This window comes from Pinus tabuliformis, chromosome X, assembly GCF_031772625.1.
Source record: "Pinus tabuliformis cultivar Carrire ecotype Pingquan chromosome X, CPIR1, whole genome shotgun sequence".
Taxonomy (NCBI): Eukaryota; Viridiplantae; Streptophyta; class Pinopsida; order Pinales; family Pinaceae; genus Pinus; species Pinus tabuliformis.
The window spans coordinates 1,053,146,821-1,053,163,772 of NC_142308.1; the positions used below are offsets into that span (position 1 = coordinate 1,053,146,821).

Here is a 16,952-nt window from a genome sequence, read left to right on the forward strand (position 1 = left end):
TCTAGAAGTACTCTCTTCAGCCTGTCCAGAATTTTATTGAGGCTGGCATTTCTAAATAAGCTTCCCATCTTTAGGCTCTTAAGTATTAACTCTGAATCTCCAAAAACTTGGAGTTATTTAACTCCTTTATCTCTTGCAATGTGGTAGGCTTTTAGCAGCCCAAGTATCTTTGCTTGGTTGTTAGATTTCTAGCCGAGTCCCCAGCTGAAACAATCTTTTGCTATCCCATCAATTGAGTATATGACCCACCCGCACCTGCATCTCCGGGGTTCCCTTTGGAAGCTCCGTCAAAGAAAATTGTGGTTAACTTTTGTGACCGCCACCACAGTTGAATTTGTCATCTTCTTCTCTTATGCGCCATTCCTGATTTGCCTTTTGTGGAGAAAGGAGCTGCCTATGCGGACTAGGCTCTAGCGTGCCAATCCATCTTTTTTCTTCAGGCAAGAGTAATGGATCTTCTTTAAAGTACTGTTGTTGAACTGCTTCTAAAAGGAATGATTTAGCTTTTGCTGCAACTTGCAGTGGAGTGTGCCTCATCTCTCTGAAGATCTGCTGATTTCTAGCTAGCCAGAGCTGCCAACACACGTACTTTGGGATTGCTGTCCATATTTTTTTCCAGATTGATTTAAGAGGGATGCTCTGAGGGTAGATACTGTTCCAAATGGCAAATAGATCTGCAACAGAGGTTGGTGAAGGCATAGTAATCTGAAAATTATATAAAATAATACTCCATACCTCTTTTGCAAAATGGCACTCCAGAAAAAGATGCAGGGCTGTTTCGACATTGCTGCTACATAGAACACATCTGTGTGGTCTTTCTATGTTCCTTTTTTTCAGGTTGTCTCCGGTCAAGACTTTATTATGGGCCAGAGTCCAGAAAAAGAAGTTCGCTTTTGGAAGGGCTAGAGGGTCCCAGACATTCTTCCAAAAGGCTGGGTTTTGACTACTATTTCTTGATTCCTGCAAAGCTCTATATCCTGCTGCTGTCGTGTACACTCCTGTCTGGCCCCAACCCCATTTGTCTTTCATATTTTTGTTGGTGGGCGCTGCTTCCTCTAGCAAATCTTCTAGCAAAGTTTGTTGGTGTGTTAACCTCTCTGGGACTCCATGGAAATCCCATCCTATCCAATCTCCACGTTGATCCCATTTTGACAGTTCAAATATGGTATTAACTCCTGCCTGCTTCAGCCAATCCCTGAGGTCAGCTATGTCCTCCTTGTCCTTCAGGGGTTCTTTCCCCATAATTCTGTCATTCCACAGTTGGGTGCGCTTGCCATTGCCCGGAATCCTGTATACCTGTTTATTGAAAAACTTACTACTCCTGCAGCATAATTTCCACACCTGCGTGCTGTTAGCTGCATTTACATTCTGGAGATTGCTAAGGGCTTTGTTTGGTCTGTATTTGGAGCTCAGCAATACGCTGACCGGATGGGTAGGTTCATGGATCAGTTTCCATAAAAATTTCCCCCCCATTGCTAAATTAACAAGAGCTGGATCTCTGATTTGCAAGCCTCCATCTGCTCTTGTTTTTTTTACCACTTCCCATTTAACCAGGTGCATTTTTTTTCATTTCCCTTTCCTCCCTGCCACAGGAAGTCTCTGAGCATTTTGGAAATTTGCTCCGAGACATTTCTTGGAGCTAAGAGGAATGCTGCCTGATAGATTGGTAGCGCCGACATCGCTGCTTTGATAAGGATTACTTTGCCTCCCTTCGTCAGCCAGTGGCCTCCCCACGCTGCAATTTTGGCTTTAAATTTTGAAATTATTTCAGTCCAAAGCGTTCTTTTATTTGCTCCTGATATTATGGGAAGGCCCAGATACTTGAATCTGTCCCAATTTAATTGTCCTTTGAATCCAAGGAGAGAGGTAATGTCAGAGAGCTCCCTCTGATCAACATTCCAGCTATACACTTCAATTTTATTTTCATTAATTAATGCCCCAGAGGCTCTGCAATAGTGATTAAGGACTGCTTTAATGGCTCTGGCTATTCTTATGGATGCTCCGCCTAGCAGAAGTGTATCGTCGGCGAACAGCGCATGGTTCTGGGCTTTGGCTCCGTGACAGGGCTTGAGACCTGGAATACTGCCTTTTAATTTTTCCGCAGACAATTTGCGACTGAGCGCTTCCGCCATCAAGATGTACAGGGATGGAGAGAGGGGGCACCCCTGTCTGATGCCCCTCTGGCTTTGAAAGAATTTCGTGGAGCGGCCATTGACTAATGGGGCGATCCAAGGTTTGTGTATGTATGCTTTAATAAGGTTGACAAATTGTTGCGAAAATCCAAATGAAAGCAGGACCTTGCAGAGGAATGAGCGATCCACTCTGTCGAAGGCGCTTGCCATATCGAGCTTGACCAACATGCCTTTTTCACCCCGCAGCTTGCTGGAATGGATGATCTCCTGGACCTGAATTACGTTATCTATGATATGCCCGCCTTCAACAAATGCGCCTTGTGGGGGAGAGATCAGATTTTTTAAGAGCGGCTTGATCCTGCCAGCAATCAGTTTTGTCAGGATTTTATAAGAGGCGTTGCACAGTGATATCGGCTTGTACCTTGCAAAAGTCTCCGGGTTGGTTTCTTTGGGGATCAGGGCGAGATATGTGGAGTTTGTTCCTCCGCCCACCTTGGCTTTGCTCATAAACCATCGTATCATCTTACAAAGATTAGCTTTTATAATGTTCCAGCACGATTTATAGAAATGGATTATAAATCCATCAGGCCCGGGAGCCTTGTCTGCGTCCCTGGACAAGATGACATTTATAATTTCCTCCTCCGTGGTTAGCCTGCAGAGGGCTGCATTCTCTTCAGTGCTAATAAGAGTGGGAATGTTAGCAGTGAAGTCATTGACTTCTTTGTTATTGCTGTGATTTTCGTTCCTATAAAGATTCCTGAAGTAGGTTTCTGTGACTTCTTCGATCTCATTGTAATCTTTTCAGGCGGTGCCCTCTGGCGATTTAATCTCTGCTATATGGTTCCTAATCAGCCTCGCTCTGTATTGACGATGGAAGAAGGATGTATTGCGGTCTCCAGCCTTCAGCCACAAGCTCCTGGATTTTAATCGCTAGTATTCTTCCTCTTTTCTGAAGGTTTGGTGTGCTGAGCGTTGGGCTTTCGTTTCCTTCTCCAACAACTCTGAAGTAATGTCTTTGTTTTCCATCTCTGTTTGCAAAGTCTGTAGATCATAAACTGATTCCTTTCTTTGCTCGGTAGGAGTGGATCCAGGTTTCTTAATCCAATTCTTCAACGCAAATTTTGTTGCTTTTAGCTTTTGCTCCTAGACATAACTAGGGGATCCCGTAAATGCTTTGTCCCAAGCTACCTTTACTGTCTCTGTAAAACCTTCCTTCTCGGTCCATAAGGGGCTGAATCGGAAAGGTATGGGACCTAGGTCTTCTTCATCCTTCAGGAGGAGCTGGATGGGTTTATGGTCAGAAGCTAGCTTAGGCAGAATTTTAGTAGTTATAATCTTCTTGTTCATCAATATGGAGCTTTGGACCATGAATCTGTCTAATCGAGCTGAGATGTGATCCTCTCCTGCTCTATTATTGGACCAGGTGTATAGGCCTCTAATGGGGTTTAAGTCCAACAAGTCCCACCGCTGAAAGAGTTCCTCCACTTCATCTAGCATGGGGTCTCTGTTACTTGCCCCTCCCCTCTTTTCTTTTGCTTTCATAACGATGTTAAGGTCCCCTGCTATAATAATGTTGCAAGGGGAGGTCTACTCTAGAAATGCTGAGAGGGAGTTCCAACATTCTCTCTTTTCATTATAAGAAATAGGAACATAAAGATTGAAAAGGTTAATAGACAGCTTACTTGTTTTGTGCATCAGTTCAGTTTGGATCCAGTGCTGGGTTTCCTTGTGGTTGTTCAGCTGAAGGAGGTCATCGTTCTAGAGTGTTGCCAGCCCTCCAGAGGTGCCCCTTGAGCTGACCGCTTTACCTGCTCTTTTATTCCACTTTGTGCTGCTGATCCTAGAAGGGCATGCCCTTCTATCTTGGTCTCTTGGAGCATGAGGATGTCTGAGGGCTCCGCTTTCATAAGATCCTCGACTACTTCTATTTTAGAGGGATTCCCCAATCCTCTACAGTTCCAAGAGACGAGATTCATTATTTACTTGAGCAGGTGTTGAACCCTCCCTTGGAGGGCCTTGGTCTGGTGTTTTGCCCAATAGACATTTCTATTGTGGCTTGGCTTCCTTGTGTTTTAAGTCTTTCTGCCTCCTCCTCCCTTTTTTCTTTACGGGATTTCCTTCCTGCTTTTTTCGCCTGGCGCTCATAGGTTTCATCTTCTGAGGAGCCGGAGCTTTCAACTGGTTTTTTCCTTGCTATCTCTGCCTATGAGGGGTTGGATGGGCTTCCCTAATTGGCCTCACTTTGGGTTGGTTCCCCTACTTCCTTATTTGGTGGAGGAATATCCAACTGTTCTTCATTCTCTTGGGTTGGGGTATCTTGAGGATTCTGGGCCTTCTCTGCCCCTTTTGGGTTTACTTCTGTTTCCTGGTTTGCTTTGCTGCTGCTAGGGTCTCCTTCCTTGGTGCCTTTGCCGGTGCCTTTTTTTTTAGGGTGCGTTCTTCTAAACCAGACTCCATTGTTCCCCGTTCTGTTTATCTACTTTCTCCTCTGCTCTCTTCTTGCAATTCTTTGCGAAGTGGTAGTGACTATGGCAATGTCTGCATTTAAAAGGTAACTGTTCATAGTCCAGCTCCTGGACATGCGTCCACCCAGCTACAGTAAGTTTGATGGCTTCCGGTAGCCCCTCCTCTAAATCCACTTCAACGCAGATGCGAGCACATGAATACTGGTCTTTTCTCGCTGCCTGATCTATATATTTTCCCAGGGTGTTACCTATGATCTGAAGGGATTTTTGGTTCCAACAGTGCAGAAACAAATGAGGAAGTCCGACCTAGACTGGAACACCTGATGGAATGTCCTGGGTGGGATCGAAGTCCGGGGACCATTTGTTCAAGTAAAGGCCTTGAGGCCCCATGAAATACGGTCTGTTTCTAAAGATCAGACCTTTGTCATCAGGGTTTTCAAAAACAAACACAAAGAAGCCCTTACCTACAAAGTAGCTTTTTACTTCTTCTTTGATCAAAGGCTTCCAGTTCCTTTGAATCCAATTCTCCACTGACTTAGGAGATGGCCAGAGGCCTGTGAACTAGCCTATCAGGCCTCTCTCTACAAGGTTCAACGCGGCTTTACAGGTTTCTTCTTCAGGTAACGCTACAGATGGAATCGAGTCCAGCTTTTTAACGAATTTCTGCTGTGAAACCGAAAGGGGGGTGCTTAGGGCCTGAAGCTATTATAGCTCGAAACACAATCACCTCCGGAGGTGTTGATGGGGGATCAGGGTCCCCAATGCCCTCCATTGGAGTGGCAGAGCGGAGCACGATCTGAAGGGCGCTGGGCAGCCGAGAGGTAAGGCGACCTGCAGCAGGCGGAGAGAGCTAGCGCGCACAGGAAATATTGTCACTAAAATTGTTGCATGTCTTACTTTTTTGAACTTGTTATAGAATATTTGAATTCATTTTAATCATTCTTCTGAATTGTGGAATATGCAATTCTCTAACTTTATTTCATTGCATCATTAACTCTATTGTTATGGATAATCTTCATGCCTTTGTTTCTACTTTCTACTATTATTGTTATTTTTAGGAGGATGCATATATGTTGCTTAAGCTGCACCCGAGGAATTTCACAAAAGAGCATCTATTATCCAATGGGAAGGATGACTCTTGCAATTTGTTACTCATATTTTAGATGCATAATTAAGTAGCTAAAATCTAGAGAAATGCATAATCTTTTAAGAAGGACCTAGTCTATTAGGTGATGCCTTGAATTTCTAGACATATAGTGATAGATGGCAAGCCAATGGTCAAATCAAATTTAAGGTTCCTCAGATTTTATGTGGATAAACTTTTGAAAATCTAGGAACCCATTCAAATTTAAGGATAGAATCTTAATATAATGAATATCATTGATAATAAACACTTTTTAATTGAAAAATATACAAAAAGACTAATTTTTCCTTGTGATTTCAAAAAATTTCATCAAATTTAAGTAATCTTCTTAAATTTGAAGAAGGTTTGTGTAGTATACCTAAGGTATATTATAAGAAATATTATCATAATGCAGTAAATAAATATCATGTAACAATTGTTCTATAACTAATCAATATTATATATTAATGATTATATTACATAATAACTTTCATATGACTATTGTTACATAATACTTATTTATTACATTACAATCATAAATTTAATAACATATCTAAAGTATATTACATTTTTTGAAATAATTAAATTGTAGCTAATGGTTAAGGACTTGTTTTTTTAGGGAAGTCAAATTTTCAAATCTAAAAGGGCATTCCCACATTCACATTTATTTTATAGTAGAGCCAAAATGATTGAAATATTTTATTTATGATCCAATTATTTATTTATTTATTATTAATATTTTTTAAATGCCACATATTAATTTTATATTAAGAATTCAAAAAATTGCACACCTCACAAATGTTCAAATCTAAAAGAGGTTTTCCATATTCACATTTATTTTATAGTGCAACCAAAATGATTGAAATATTTTATTTATAATCTAATTTTTCATTTATTTATATTAATACTTTTTAAATGCCGCATATTAGTTTTATATTAAGAATTGAAAGAATTGCACACCTGCCTTTTATTGTTTATATTAGGAATTCTTGTTACGAAATTATTTTTCCACTTTCAATATATATATTTATTTTCTTTCATATATATAATAGTATAGATATTTAAATAGTTTATCTAAATCTTGTATTGGAATATTTTGAGTAAGTATAAAAATTATACATCTTCCACACTTAAAACTTGAAATATTATATATATATATATATATATATATATATATATAAAAATTTTGTTATTTCACATTACCATCTAAATATTTTACTCGTAGTTGAGAGTAAGACTAAAATATTTTTATATCTTCTAAATTGTAATGTAATTTAAAATAATGAAATAGGTATATATATTTTTGTTTTTAATTATAGTTGACATTATTTTTTTATTTAGAAAATATTTCATTTTTGTTTTTATTTTATTTTTTTCACTTTTAATTATTTTTATCATTTTTTAAGTTTAATTAAAATTATGTTATTTCACAAGAATATCGGAATATTTATTGATGGTGAAATATTTTTACCACACTTTTTGAGTTATAATATTGACACAAACTAAGCAAGCACAGTGAGAGTGAGATTATTTATATTTTACTAGTACAACCACATTAAAAATATTAATGTGGTTGATATTGCCAAAGGCTTCATAAATATAACCAAAAAAACTATAGAAACACCAAGAATGTCTTACTAATGCAAGCATTTACTTGATTAATCATGAATAAAAAGGTTATGGCAACTTTAATTTAAGAAGAAAATGAATTATAAATGAATGTAATAAATAATAATGAGGAACTCACATGGAGGAAATGATTAGAATTGGAATAATCTCAAATCCCTAGGAAATTGGTGGGTGGGGAACCACTTGGCACGAATATAATTTTTTAAATTTATTAAAAGTAATGGACCATTTTGCTAAATAAAATTTGCTTATATATAAATGAATGTTATAAATAATAATGAGAAACTTATCATGGAAGAACTTATTAGAATTGGAATAATCTCAAATCTCTAGGAAATTGGTGGGCGGGGAGCCACGTGGCAAGATTATAATTTTTAAAAAATTTAAAAGTCAATGCAACTTTAAGGAAGTTTTTAATACACTATAACTAATGATAAACATTAAATGTAAGCATATGCTGAGCATATTCCTTTGAGAATCAATTTAGGCCCCCAATTAAAAAAATCAACAAATCCTTATCCACCTAAAGTTGAAATAAAAACCCTTCAACAATAATACTTTTAATTAAAACCAACCACTAACCAAATAAATATATTTATTTTTGTTTTTAATTATGATTACCACCAATTTTTATTAGAAAATATTTTATTTTTATTTAAAAAACAAATTACACATTTCTTTAAACATAGAATATTTTGCAATATTAAAAGGAAATTGAAAAAAAACATACAAATTTTATAAAAAATAATATTATTTTTTCTTAATTGATAATTTTTAAAAATATAAAACTATTTAAATAAAATTTGTAAAATAATCATAATATTAATAACAATTAAATTAAATCGATAATTTTTAATAAATTTAAAAAAGATAAAATTATTTAAATAAAATTTCTAAAATAATAGTAATATTAAAAACGATTAAATCTCATTAACAATAAATAATATTAATATTTATAATTTAATTTTTAATTACGACTTTTCCATAAATCAATAATCGATATTAATAATTATTTAAATTTTAATAATTAAAAACAAATTAATTGACTCCACCCCTGAATACCACCGCGAATGAGCGAACAACTTAATCGTGTGTGATATAATATATATTTTTAATGCGTTAACCATCTTGCTGTGCATTTATTCCATTGCACAGGTTGGCATCCGTAACTGTGTACGTTGAATTTAATTCCATTCCTCGTACTATCTGCTAGATGGCGCTGAGACAACGACGGATGTCAGACACGTGACACAGGTTTCTGAGTGCAAAAGTTTTCCGATTTTAATAATTCTGATAATGAAGATCAACATCTGTCTCTATAAACGGAGACCGAAAAGTGGGTCCAAATAGCCACGTAAGAATGTTAAGTGAATCTGCGAGATAAGGGCGGCCTATGTGTGTTGACTTACACTCTTTGTAATTACGTTGAAGGCGAGAGCTCCCCACCAACCTTAGTCATCTATCCAAAACCAATTAAAAAACGCCATCTCTTTAGGTTTTTTTATGCCGATAGGCGTTTTATTGTGAGAGATTCATCGTCCGAGTTTCAAACGACATTTATTTTGTCAGTATTTAATTGGTGAAGTTTCGTAAAGGTTTTATCGAGTTGGCCCACGCTGATAGTGTTATGCCCTATATTATTACTTATTTCCCCATTTTCTCATGTATTTATTTTCAGTTTTTATTATTAAAGGTAGGAGTCATTCAAGTGAGCTTTTCTTCATGAAAGCTCAGTGACATCCAAATCAATAAGAAACAAACTATTCAAATGGAGAGGCTTTCAATTTTTATGTCGTTTTAGGAAACCTCTCTCCATGAAAGCTCAGCTACATCCAAAGCAATAAGTAACTAATTGTTTAAACTGAGAAGCCAAAGAAATAAGTAATCAATTGTTTACACTGAAAAGCCACTCACTGTCATATCCCTGTAATAGAACGCCTAAATTCAAAATGCAATAAACATCATAACACAACTGTTCGTTAGAACACAAGTGGCTTGCACACCACAATCCCTAGCAACACTGAATGTACATGGACGAAAAAAACAGCAAAAAAGGTCATTTTATTGTTATTATTGGGTCATTACCTATCTGTAAATCTATTTGTAAATCTTTCAAATTATGAAAGATCCAATTCCAATTAAGATGAATAAGTCATCTTTATTTGTGGTTGTAATTCAAGCCTTTGATGAGACAAAATCAACAATGACAATCCCCATCAAAATTTTCTTTAATTATAGTTGAGGCTGTTGGGAATCTGGACACCACATATCTCCACAATGGTATGATATTGTCCACTTTGGGCCTAAGCCCTCATGGATTTGCTTTTGGACTTACCCAAAAGGCCTCATACCAATGGAGATATTTGTCCATCCTTATATATCCATGATCCTCCCCACCTCTAGTCAATGTGGGACTTTGGTCGTATACCCAACAATCCTCCCCTCGAACAAAGGACCATCGAGCCTCCCCTCAAACAATTATCCATCCGTCCACTCTCTACCAACTAGGATTCTCCGCTCCAATGCGTTGGAAGCACACGCCTTACATGGAGCACCACCTGCCTCGAGAGCTTGCTCTATCCCAGGTCAACTCCTCTTCACCGTGTTGGGACCAGGACACGTCCATGAAGAATCCGGAGCACACAGCTTGTCTAACCGAGCTCATCCACGGATCCCATCGTGATATTACCGGGGCCCACCACCTTCGTTCGGTATTCCGAGGATTCATCCACTTGGCTAACTTCGGGGCATGGCTCTGATACCACTTGTTGGATCAGGTGCACAGCTAAATTAATTAAACACACAGCAGAATAAATCAACAAGCACATAAGGCACAATTTTAACGTGGTTCACCCAACCAATCTGGGCTACGTCCACCAAACATAGGCATCAGAAATTTTATTATTCAAATTGGAGATTACATCAAGAAATCCTCACACTCTCTTAGCAAATCATCCGAATGATTGCCTGTTATATAGCATAGAGAATCTAACAGCCTCATAACTCCCGCACATCAAATATAGGAGGCATTAACTCCCTCCTAACAACCTGGAGCTAACCTAGGAACTGAATCCCTTTTTGGCAACGGCGTTGATATAAAACTGTGGTGTGGTTTAATATATGCGCTGTGTAAATATGTGAAGCTTTTGTTTGGTTTGCTGTGAGCGCCGGTTTCTGGAGGAGCTATATATATAAATTTTTTATATATATTTGCTGGCTGTTTAAACAGTTAAAAATAAAGGCAAATTGAATAAAGACAGTTCTAATATAAATGCAACGGGCAGTTTTTTTTTTAAGAAGAAGCACACGCCTTACATGGAGCACCACCTGCCTCGAGAGCTTGCTCTATCCCAGGTCAACTCCTCTTCACCGTGTTGGGACCAGGACACGTCCATGAAGAATCCGAAGCACACAGCCTGTCTAACCGAGCTCATCCACGGATCCCATCGTGATATTACCGGGGCCCACCACCTTCGTTCGGTATTCCGAGGATTCATCCACTTGGCTAACTTCGGGGCATGGCTCTGATACCACTTGTTGGGACTCTGGACACCACATATCTCCACAATGGTATGATATTGTCCACTTTGGGCCTAAGCCCTCATGGATTTGCTTTTGGACTTACCCAAAAGGCCTCATACCAATGGAGATATTTGTCCATCCTTATATATCCATGATCCTCCCCACCTCTAGTCAATGTGGGACTTTGGTCGTATACCCAACAGAGGCCACCTCATTTTAATCCATAAACATTTTTGTTAGCATGAAGGTAAGCCTCAATCATCCTTACCTGCAAATGACTCGAGAATGTATTAACAATAGACAAGAATGCCAAATGCAATTAACTTATAATACAATAAAAAAACTAAACAATACTCACTCTCTTATCACTACACCTTGTTAAACTCAAATACTATAAAGTAACATGATCTAAAATATTGTAGAGTAACAAGATCTACCAGAAGAAATCTCATGACTGTCCCATACTCTAGAAAAGTGCAATAATTGCATTATTTACAAGTGATAATTCACCCATACCATAACCTAAATTGATACTAGGTTAACAATAAACCTACAACAAAAATAACTTCTAGAGTTTTCTGGAAAGTAATACCAAGCACTAATCATAAAACTTTAAATAATCATAACTATGGGAACACTAAGAAAAGTGAAAATGTGCACAAGGTGCATAGTTAAACTTACCATAGAACTCTAACAAATTTCACAGCCACTCTGCTTTGGAAAAAATTGAGTCACTATTAAAACCAAGTCCGTAGCTATCACTCCATTGTTGAGATTGCCGGTTAATTTGAAAATGACAACTCCTTGGCTACAAATGCATAAACAAATGTTCATAAGTACTTTAATTCCAGTCTCCTGTCAAAACATAAAGATACCGTAAGTTCGAGCGAAAGGCCAACATACATTCGACCCCTTCGACGAAGCTAGTAGGTTATACGCCTTCTGCGAAGTTGTCCGCGCCCTAAAAAAGCATGGTCCAACAAGTATAAAGATATCGAAAGTTCATGGGGACGGCCAACGCGCGTTCTAACCCTTTCTCCAAAGCTTGGTTTTCCCTCTTCTGCGAAGTTGCCCACAACCCGCGTAGGTTGATCCAACAAATTTAGTGGCCAATGTCCATTGAAACACCCCGGATCCCCGCTTCCTGTTGACATATGCTTCCCGAGTCCCTGCTACCTTCATCCCACCTAATCGCAGCTCCCTTTCCATCCCCCTAGTTAGTGGTTTTCATTGTTTTCGAGGGACAGACCGAAATTGTATAGCCGTAACTGAATTGGGATTTCCATCTCAAACGCTTCTCGAATCTGTACCCATTTCTGGAATCGAGTATGTCTTTGGAAAAATGGGGAGAGGCAGCCATGGGAGCCGTCATGGGTGTACCCACTCAAATAGTTGCAGAGAAAGTATTGAAGGGGATAAAACCCATTTTTTGCAACATTTTTTACTGCAAAGAATGGGCTAAAAAACTGGAGGAAACTGCCTCGTTGCTCAAGCGTTACACTGATAAAATGGTAGAGAGAGCTTCCGACCCAAATTTATCAGATTTATCAGCACCGGGATATCAACGGTTGAAAGAATTTCAAGGCGTATTGCAGAGTGCCATTGAGCGGGCGCAAAAAGCACAGCAAACAAACATGTTTGCCGTGCAGGAAAAGTTCAATGCGGCGAAGGAAATCCGCGAGTTCCGCGAGAAAATCGATGAATTCATCCATATGGAAGGCTCGCCCAACCTCGCCCTTGGTTTGCAGCAAATAATGGAAGAGGTTAGGAATCTTCACCGAAAGGTGGTACAAATGGAACTTATGATCCTTCAAAACATCAGCCCAACTCAGACCAATATTGATGGGATACATGGAGCTCAAGCCGCTGAACGGTCCAACAGCTTCAACTCCCAAGTCCCGGGTATGCCAGAGAAAGAATTGGGTTTGTATAAGCGTATCGATGAGGTCAAACAAATTCTCAAGCAGAGGGATGTGAATATCGTTGGAATAACGGGGATGGGCGGGAGCGGCAAAACCACTCTTGCATCAGCACTTTGCCACGATCCTGGAGTCAAAGGTAACAACAATGCCAATTCTTTTTAAAGAAATGTTCCATTTTGTCTTCTCACAATCTTAGTTTGTAAGGTTTATTCTCTTTGTGATCTTCAGATACCTTTCAAAGCAATATACATTTCATTATCGTCTCACAGTTTCATGGAAATGAAAACGCTGTCTGCAAGATTTTAGAGATTATGTGCCATAGCATATTTGGTGGTAAAAAGCCTAAATTCCAGAGCATAGAGTATGGACGCAACCAACTGCAGAATAATCTTAATAGAAATGCACATCCGAAAACTTTGGTGGTTTTGGATGATGTTTGGCCAGGTTTAATTGTGAAAAACCTGTTGTTTACAGCAGAAGGATACAAAACAATTATCACAACCAGACATAATTCCATCATTCAAAATATACATGGTAGAGTGTATGAGATACCTGTGTTGAATGATGCTGATGCCCTATCACTTTTCTGTTTCTGGGCCTTTGGTCAGGCTTCGATTCCACCGACAGCGAATGGAGATCTCGTTAGAGAGGTATGAATTAAACATTCTATTCATAATCTTATGGAACCGAACTGTTTATCTATCCTACTGTTGATGTGCACCTCAGATTCAGAATAGTCATCGAATCCAATTTCTTTGGGTTGCAAAGGTTCATTTCATGAGTACCACAAAGCAAATTTAGTATTTTAATCTTACCAAGATAATAGGTTTGCAATCAATAGGAAAGAGCATTTTCTGTATAATATATCTCCTGCTAAAGTTATAATACAGAGTATTTATGTAGAAAACAAACATAAAATTTCAACTGGTGCTAAATTTGTAGGTAGCAGCAGAGTGTAAGGGTCTACCACTTGCCCTCAAGGTGATTGGAAGTTCTTTGCACAGTAAACCCCCGCCAAAATGGGAGATTGTAAAGGAAAAGCTTTCCAAATCTGAAACTATTTCGAAAGATCACGAAGCTGAACTTTTTTGTCGTTTAAAAACAAGTATAGATATCCTCAGTGAGAAAGAGAGAGAGTGCTTTTTAGACTTGGGGGCATTTCCCAAAGGTAGAAGGTTCGGCGTTTGTTCATTATTGGACATTTGGATATATGTCCGGGAGATGACATGGTTGGAAGCTTTTGATGTCTTGTCAGAACTTGCGAGCCGAAATCTCATGCATCTCACAGGCTATGGCGAAGGGTATTAAACTTGTTTTCATCTGCATCCTTTAATCATTGCTTCCACGGCTTTATTTGTTTCTCAAATTAAATTCCTGTGCTTGTGGCATCGTTAGAGCACGCACTTTGCAGAAAAGTTCATATTTATTATCAGGTGTTAAAATTCATAAAAGAAAGATAACATAAATTGATAGGCTCCTATCAAACTAGAGATCAAGAGAACCCTATGAGTTCAGCATCATTGCATCGGTTAGTTCACTGTTATTTCATCGGTTAATGTGTCAAGATTTGGATGTGTAGGAGTGCGGCCATTAAATATCACTGCGCTTCTGAGCTTTCTTTTTCTCAGCATGATGTAATGCGGGATTTAGCGCTCCGTTTGTCAAACCAGGATAGCAAGATTCTTTGTAAGAGACTTTTCATGCCTCGCAAGGAGGCCAACATTCCCACAGAATGGCTAAGTGCTGCTCAGTCATCTAGTGCTCAGTTTGTTTCAATTCATACAGGTTGGCCCGCTCATGAGAATTGCGGTCTTTCCCTGTCTAAAGATTAAATAATTAACAGTTCAATTTCCTACTTTTCCGAACTGTTTAATAAGCATTTTTACTGGTTCAATTTACCATTATTCCAACCTTATTAAGTGGTTTCATAAGCATTTTTATCAACTGATTTTTACATTTTTGGGATCTGCAGGTGCAATGAAAGAGGAAGATTGGGGTCAAATAAATTTTCCTAAAGTGGAAGCTTTGACTTTATTCTTTGACGCAAAGCAATACTGTCTTCCGACATTTTTACAGAACATGTCAAACCTAAAGGTTTTGATCGTATACAATTACAGCTCTCAGCGTGTGACACTTAGTGGGCTGCCCAGCTTTCCTTCATCTGTTCAGATTAGGTCTGTACTTCTTTATAAGTTAATTGTTCCTTCTTCATTTTATGAGAACTGTGGATCCTGGGAAAGGTTGGAAAAGCTGTATATATGTCTCGGTGGGGACCTTGGAAACATCACTCCCGTGGATAAGGATAAGGAATCTGAAGCCTTGAACTTTCCAAAATTGTTGGAAATTAATTTTGATCACTGTAGTGAATTGAGGGAGCTACCAATCAAACTCTCCAGCATAACTTCCCTCCAGATGTTGTCTGTTACCAATTGCCATCTCATCGAAAACTTACCAGTTGACCTGGAAATGTTAAGCTCACTGAGGGTCTTGAGATTGTCTGCATGTCCAAGCTTGTCAAGGCTGCCACCTTCCATTTCCAAACTTGCCCAACTTGAATATTTTGATATTTCAATCTGCACTTCTTTGAAAGACCTTCCCGCCGAATTTGATCACCTGCCCAATCTAAAGACGTTGGACATGAGGGAGTGCTCACGATTGAAGCTGCCTAATGTCAAACCAAGATCTTTGGAACGTGTAATCATTTCCGAGGCCGAGAAGGAGTCGGCCGAGAAGGAGTCTCGAGCCGCGTGGTCGTCCATCTTTGATGCTGTTCCAGAGTCCTTTAGTTTGGACTGGCTAGATGATAATTGATGTCGTTGCAGAGCCCTTTAGCCCTTTAGTTTGGAGACTTAGGGATTATTAAAATAAAATATGGGCCAGTTGCTTCATTCTAAAATAGTTAATTAATTTTAGTAGGAGAATAATTTAAAATTAGAGAGTCAATTAATTGAGTGTTGAGTCAAGTCGAGTTAAGTGATAGATGAATTTAGTATGTGGTTGCATGTCAAGTTATTTTAGGTGAATCTCTAGTTGAAATCATATAAATATTTCTCATCAGGTTTATTGTAATCAATCAAGTTTTATATGATTAATAAAAGAGTCGCAACACCTATATTTTGTGTGTGAAATTTGTGTTTTGGCTCCTCTGTCTTTCCAATAACAAAATCCTTTAATTTAAAGTGGCTTGATGTTGTTGCAGATCCCTTTAGTTAAGACTGGCTTGATGGTTAAACTTGTTGGAGAGTTATGAATATGTTGTTCGTTAGAGTGATTATTAAGATAAAACATGGGCTAGTTGCTTGATTCTACACAACCTATGTCTTTGAAGAGCCATTACTTCAGTGTACTTTCCGAGCCTAAAATACAACTCTACTATTCCGCAAATATTCAAATTATTTATGAATTAGCTCATTGTGTATGGATTGGTGCGGTTTATACATGAAATCCGGATATGTGCTAGATTTACAAGTAATCCAATATGAGGCTCCTTGCATGCACTAGAACTTAAAGATTTTTATATGAATATAATGATATTTAAACATCACATGGACTATCTTTATATACTCTTTCATTTTTTAAATGTTTAACATTACTTCAAATATCATCTCAACATTAAAGGTTAGAGCACAAACATAAAATGTTATAGGAATATTTTTCCTATATTTTTTTTAACATCACATGGACTATCCTTACATACTCTCTCTTATTTTTTAAATGTTTTGCGTTATACCATCTAAGGTTACAACATAAACATAAGCTTTTATATGAATATGAGTTAAAAAAAACTATTCGATGGTTCTTGCCACCTATACATTGGGTCTTCATATGGAGTCTATATCTTATCAAAGATATGGTACTAAGATATGATACAACTTCTATGGTACTAAGATATGATACAACTTCTATGGTAACAAGGTAAATTGTTTTCGAACATTGTAAACAACGACAAGATTCTCATTGCCCAGAGTGTGCTCATATTGTGTAAATATTCAGCTAAAAATTTTATGTTTCTGGAATAGGATACTCTCCAATACGGAAGAATTTCCATCCATTGCACAATCTTACCTACTGTGCACCTACCAGTAAAATACAACAAAATCAAATAAAACCCGACTCATTCTCGTTCAATTCTCAAATTTTACTGACCTTTGAATAAAAA

At 38.0% G+C, this 16,952-nt stretch overlaps 2 protein-coding genes across 2 annotated transcripts; one reads left to right on the top strand and one right to left on the bottom strand.

The window, feature by feature from the left end:
• Positions 1-303: 303 nt before the first annotated feature.
• LOC149143430 (uncharacterized) lies at positions 304-1,473 on the bottom strand. Its single transcript, XM_089451823.1, has one exon. The coding sequence runs from the start codon at positions 1,471-1,473 to the stop codon at positions 304-306; it is 1,170 nt and encodes a 389-aa protein (XP_089307949.1).
• A 10,282-nt stretch (positions 1,474-11,755) lies between these two features.
• LOC149143431 (putative disease resistance protein At5g47280) lies at positions 11,756-15,881 on the top strand. Its single transcript, XM_089447538.1, has 5 exons — positions 11,756-12,929; positions 13,022-13,443; positions 13,736-14,094; positions 14,373-14,578; positions 14,766-15,881. Exons 1-5 carry the CDS (start codon positions 12,200-12,202, stop codon positions 15,602-15,604), a joined length of 2,556 nt encoding a protein of 851 aa, XP_089303664.1. The 5' UTR covers positions 11,756-12,199; the 3' UTR covers positions 15,605-15,881.
• Positions 15,882-16,952: the final 1,071 nt, after the last annotated feature.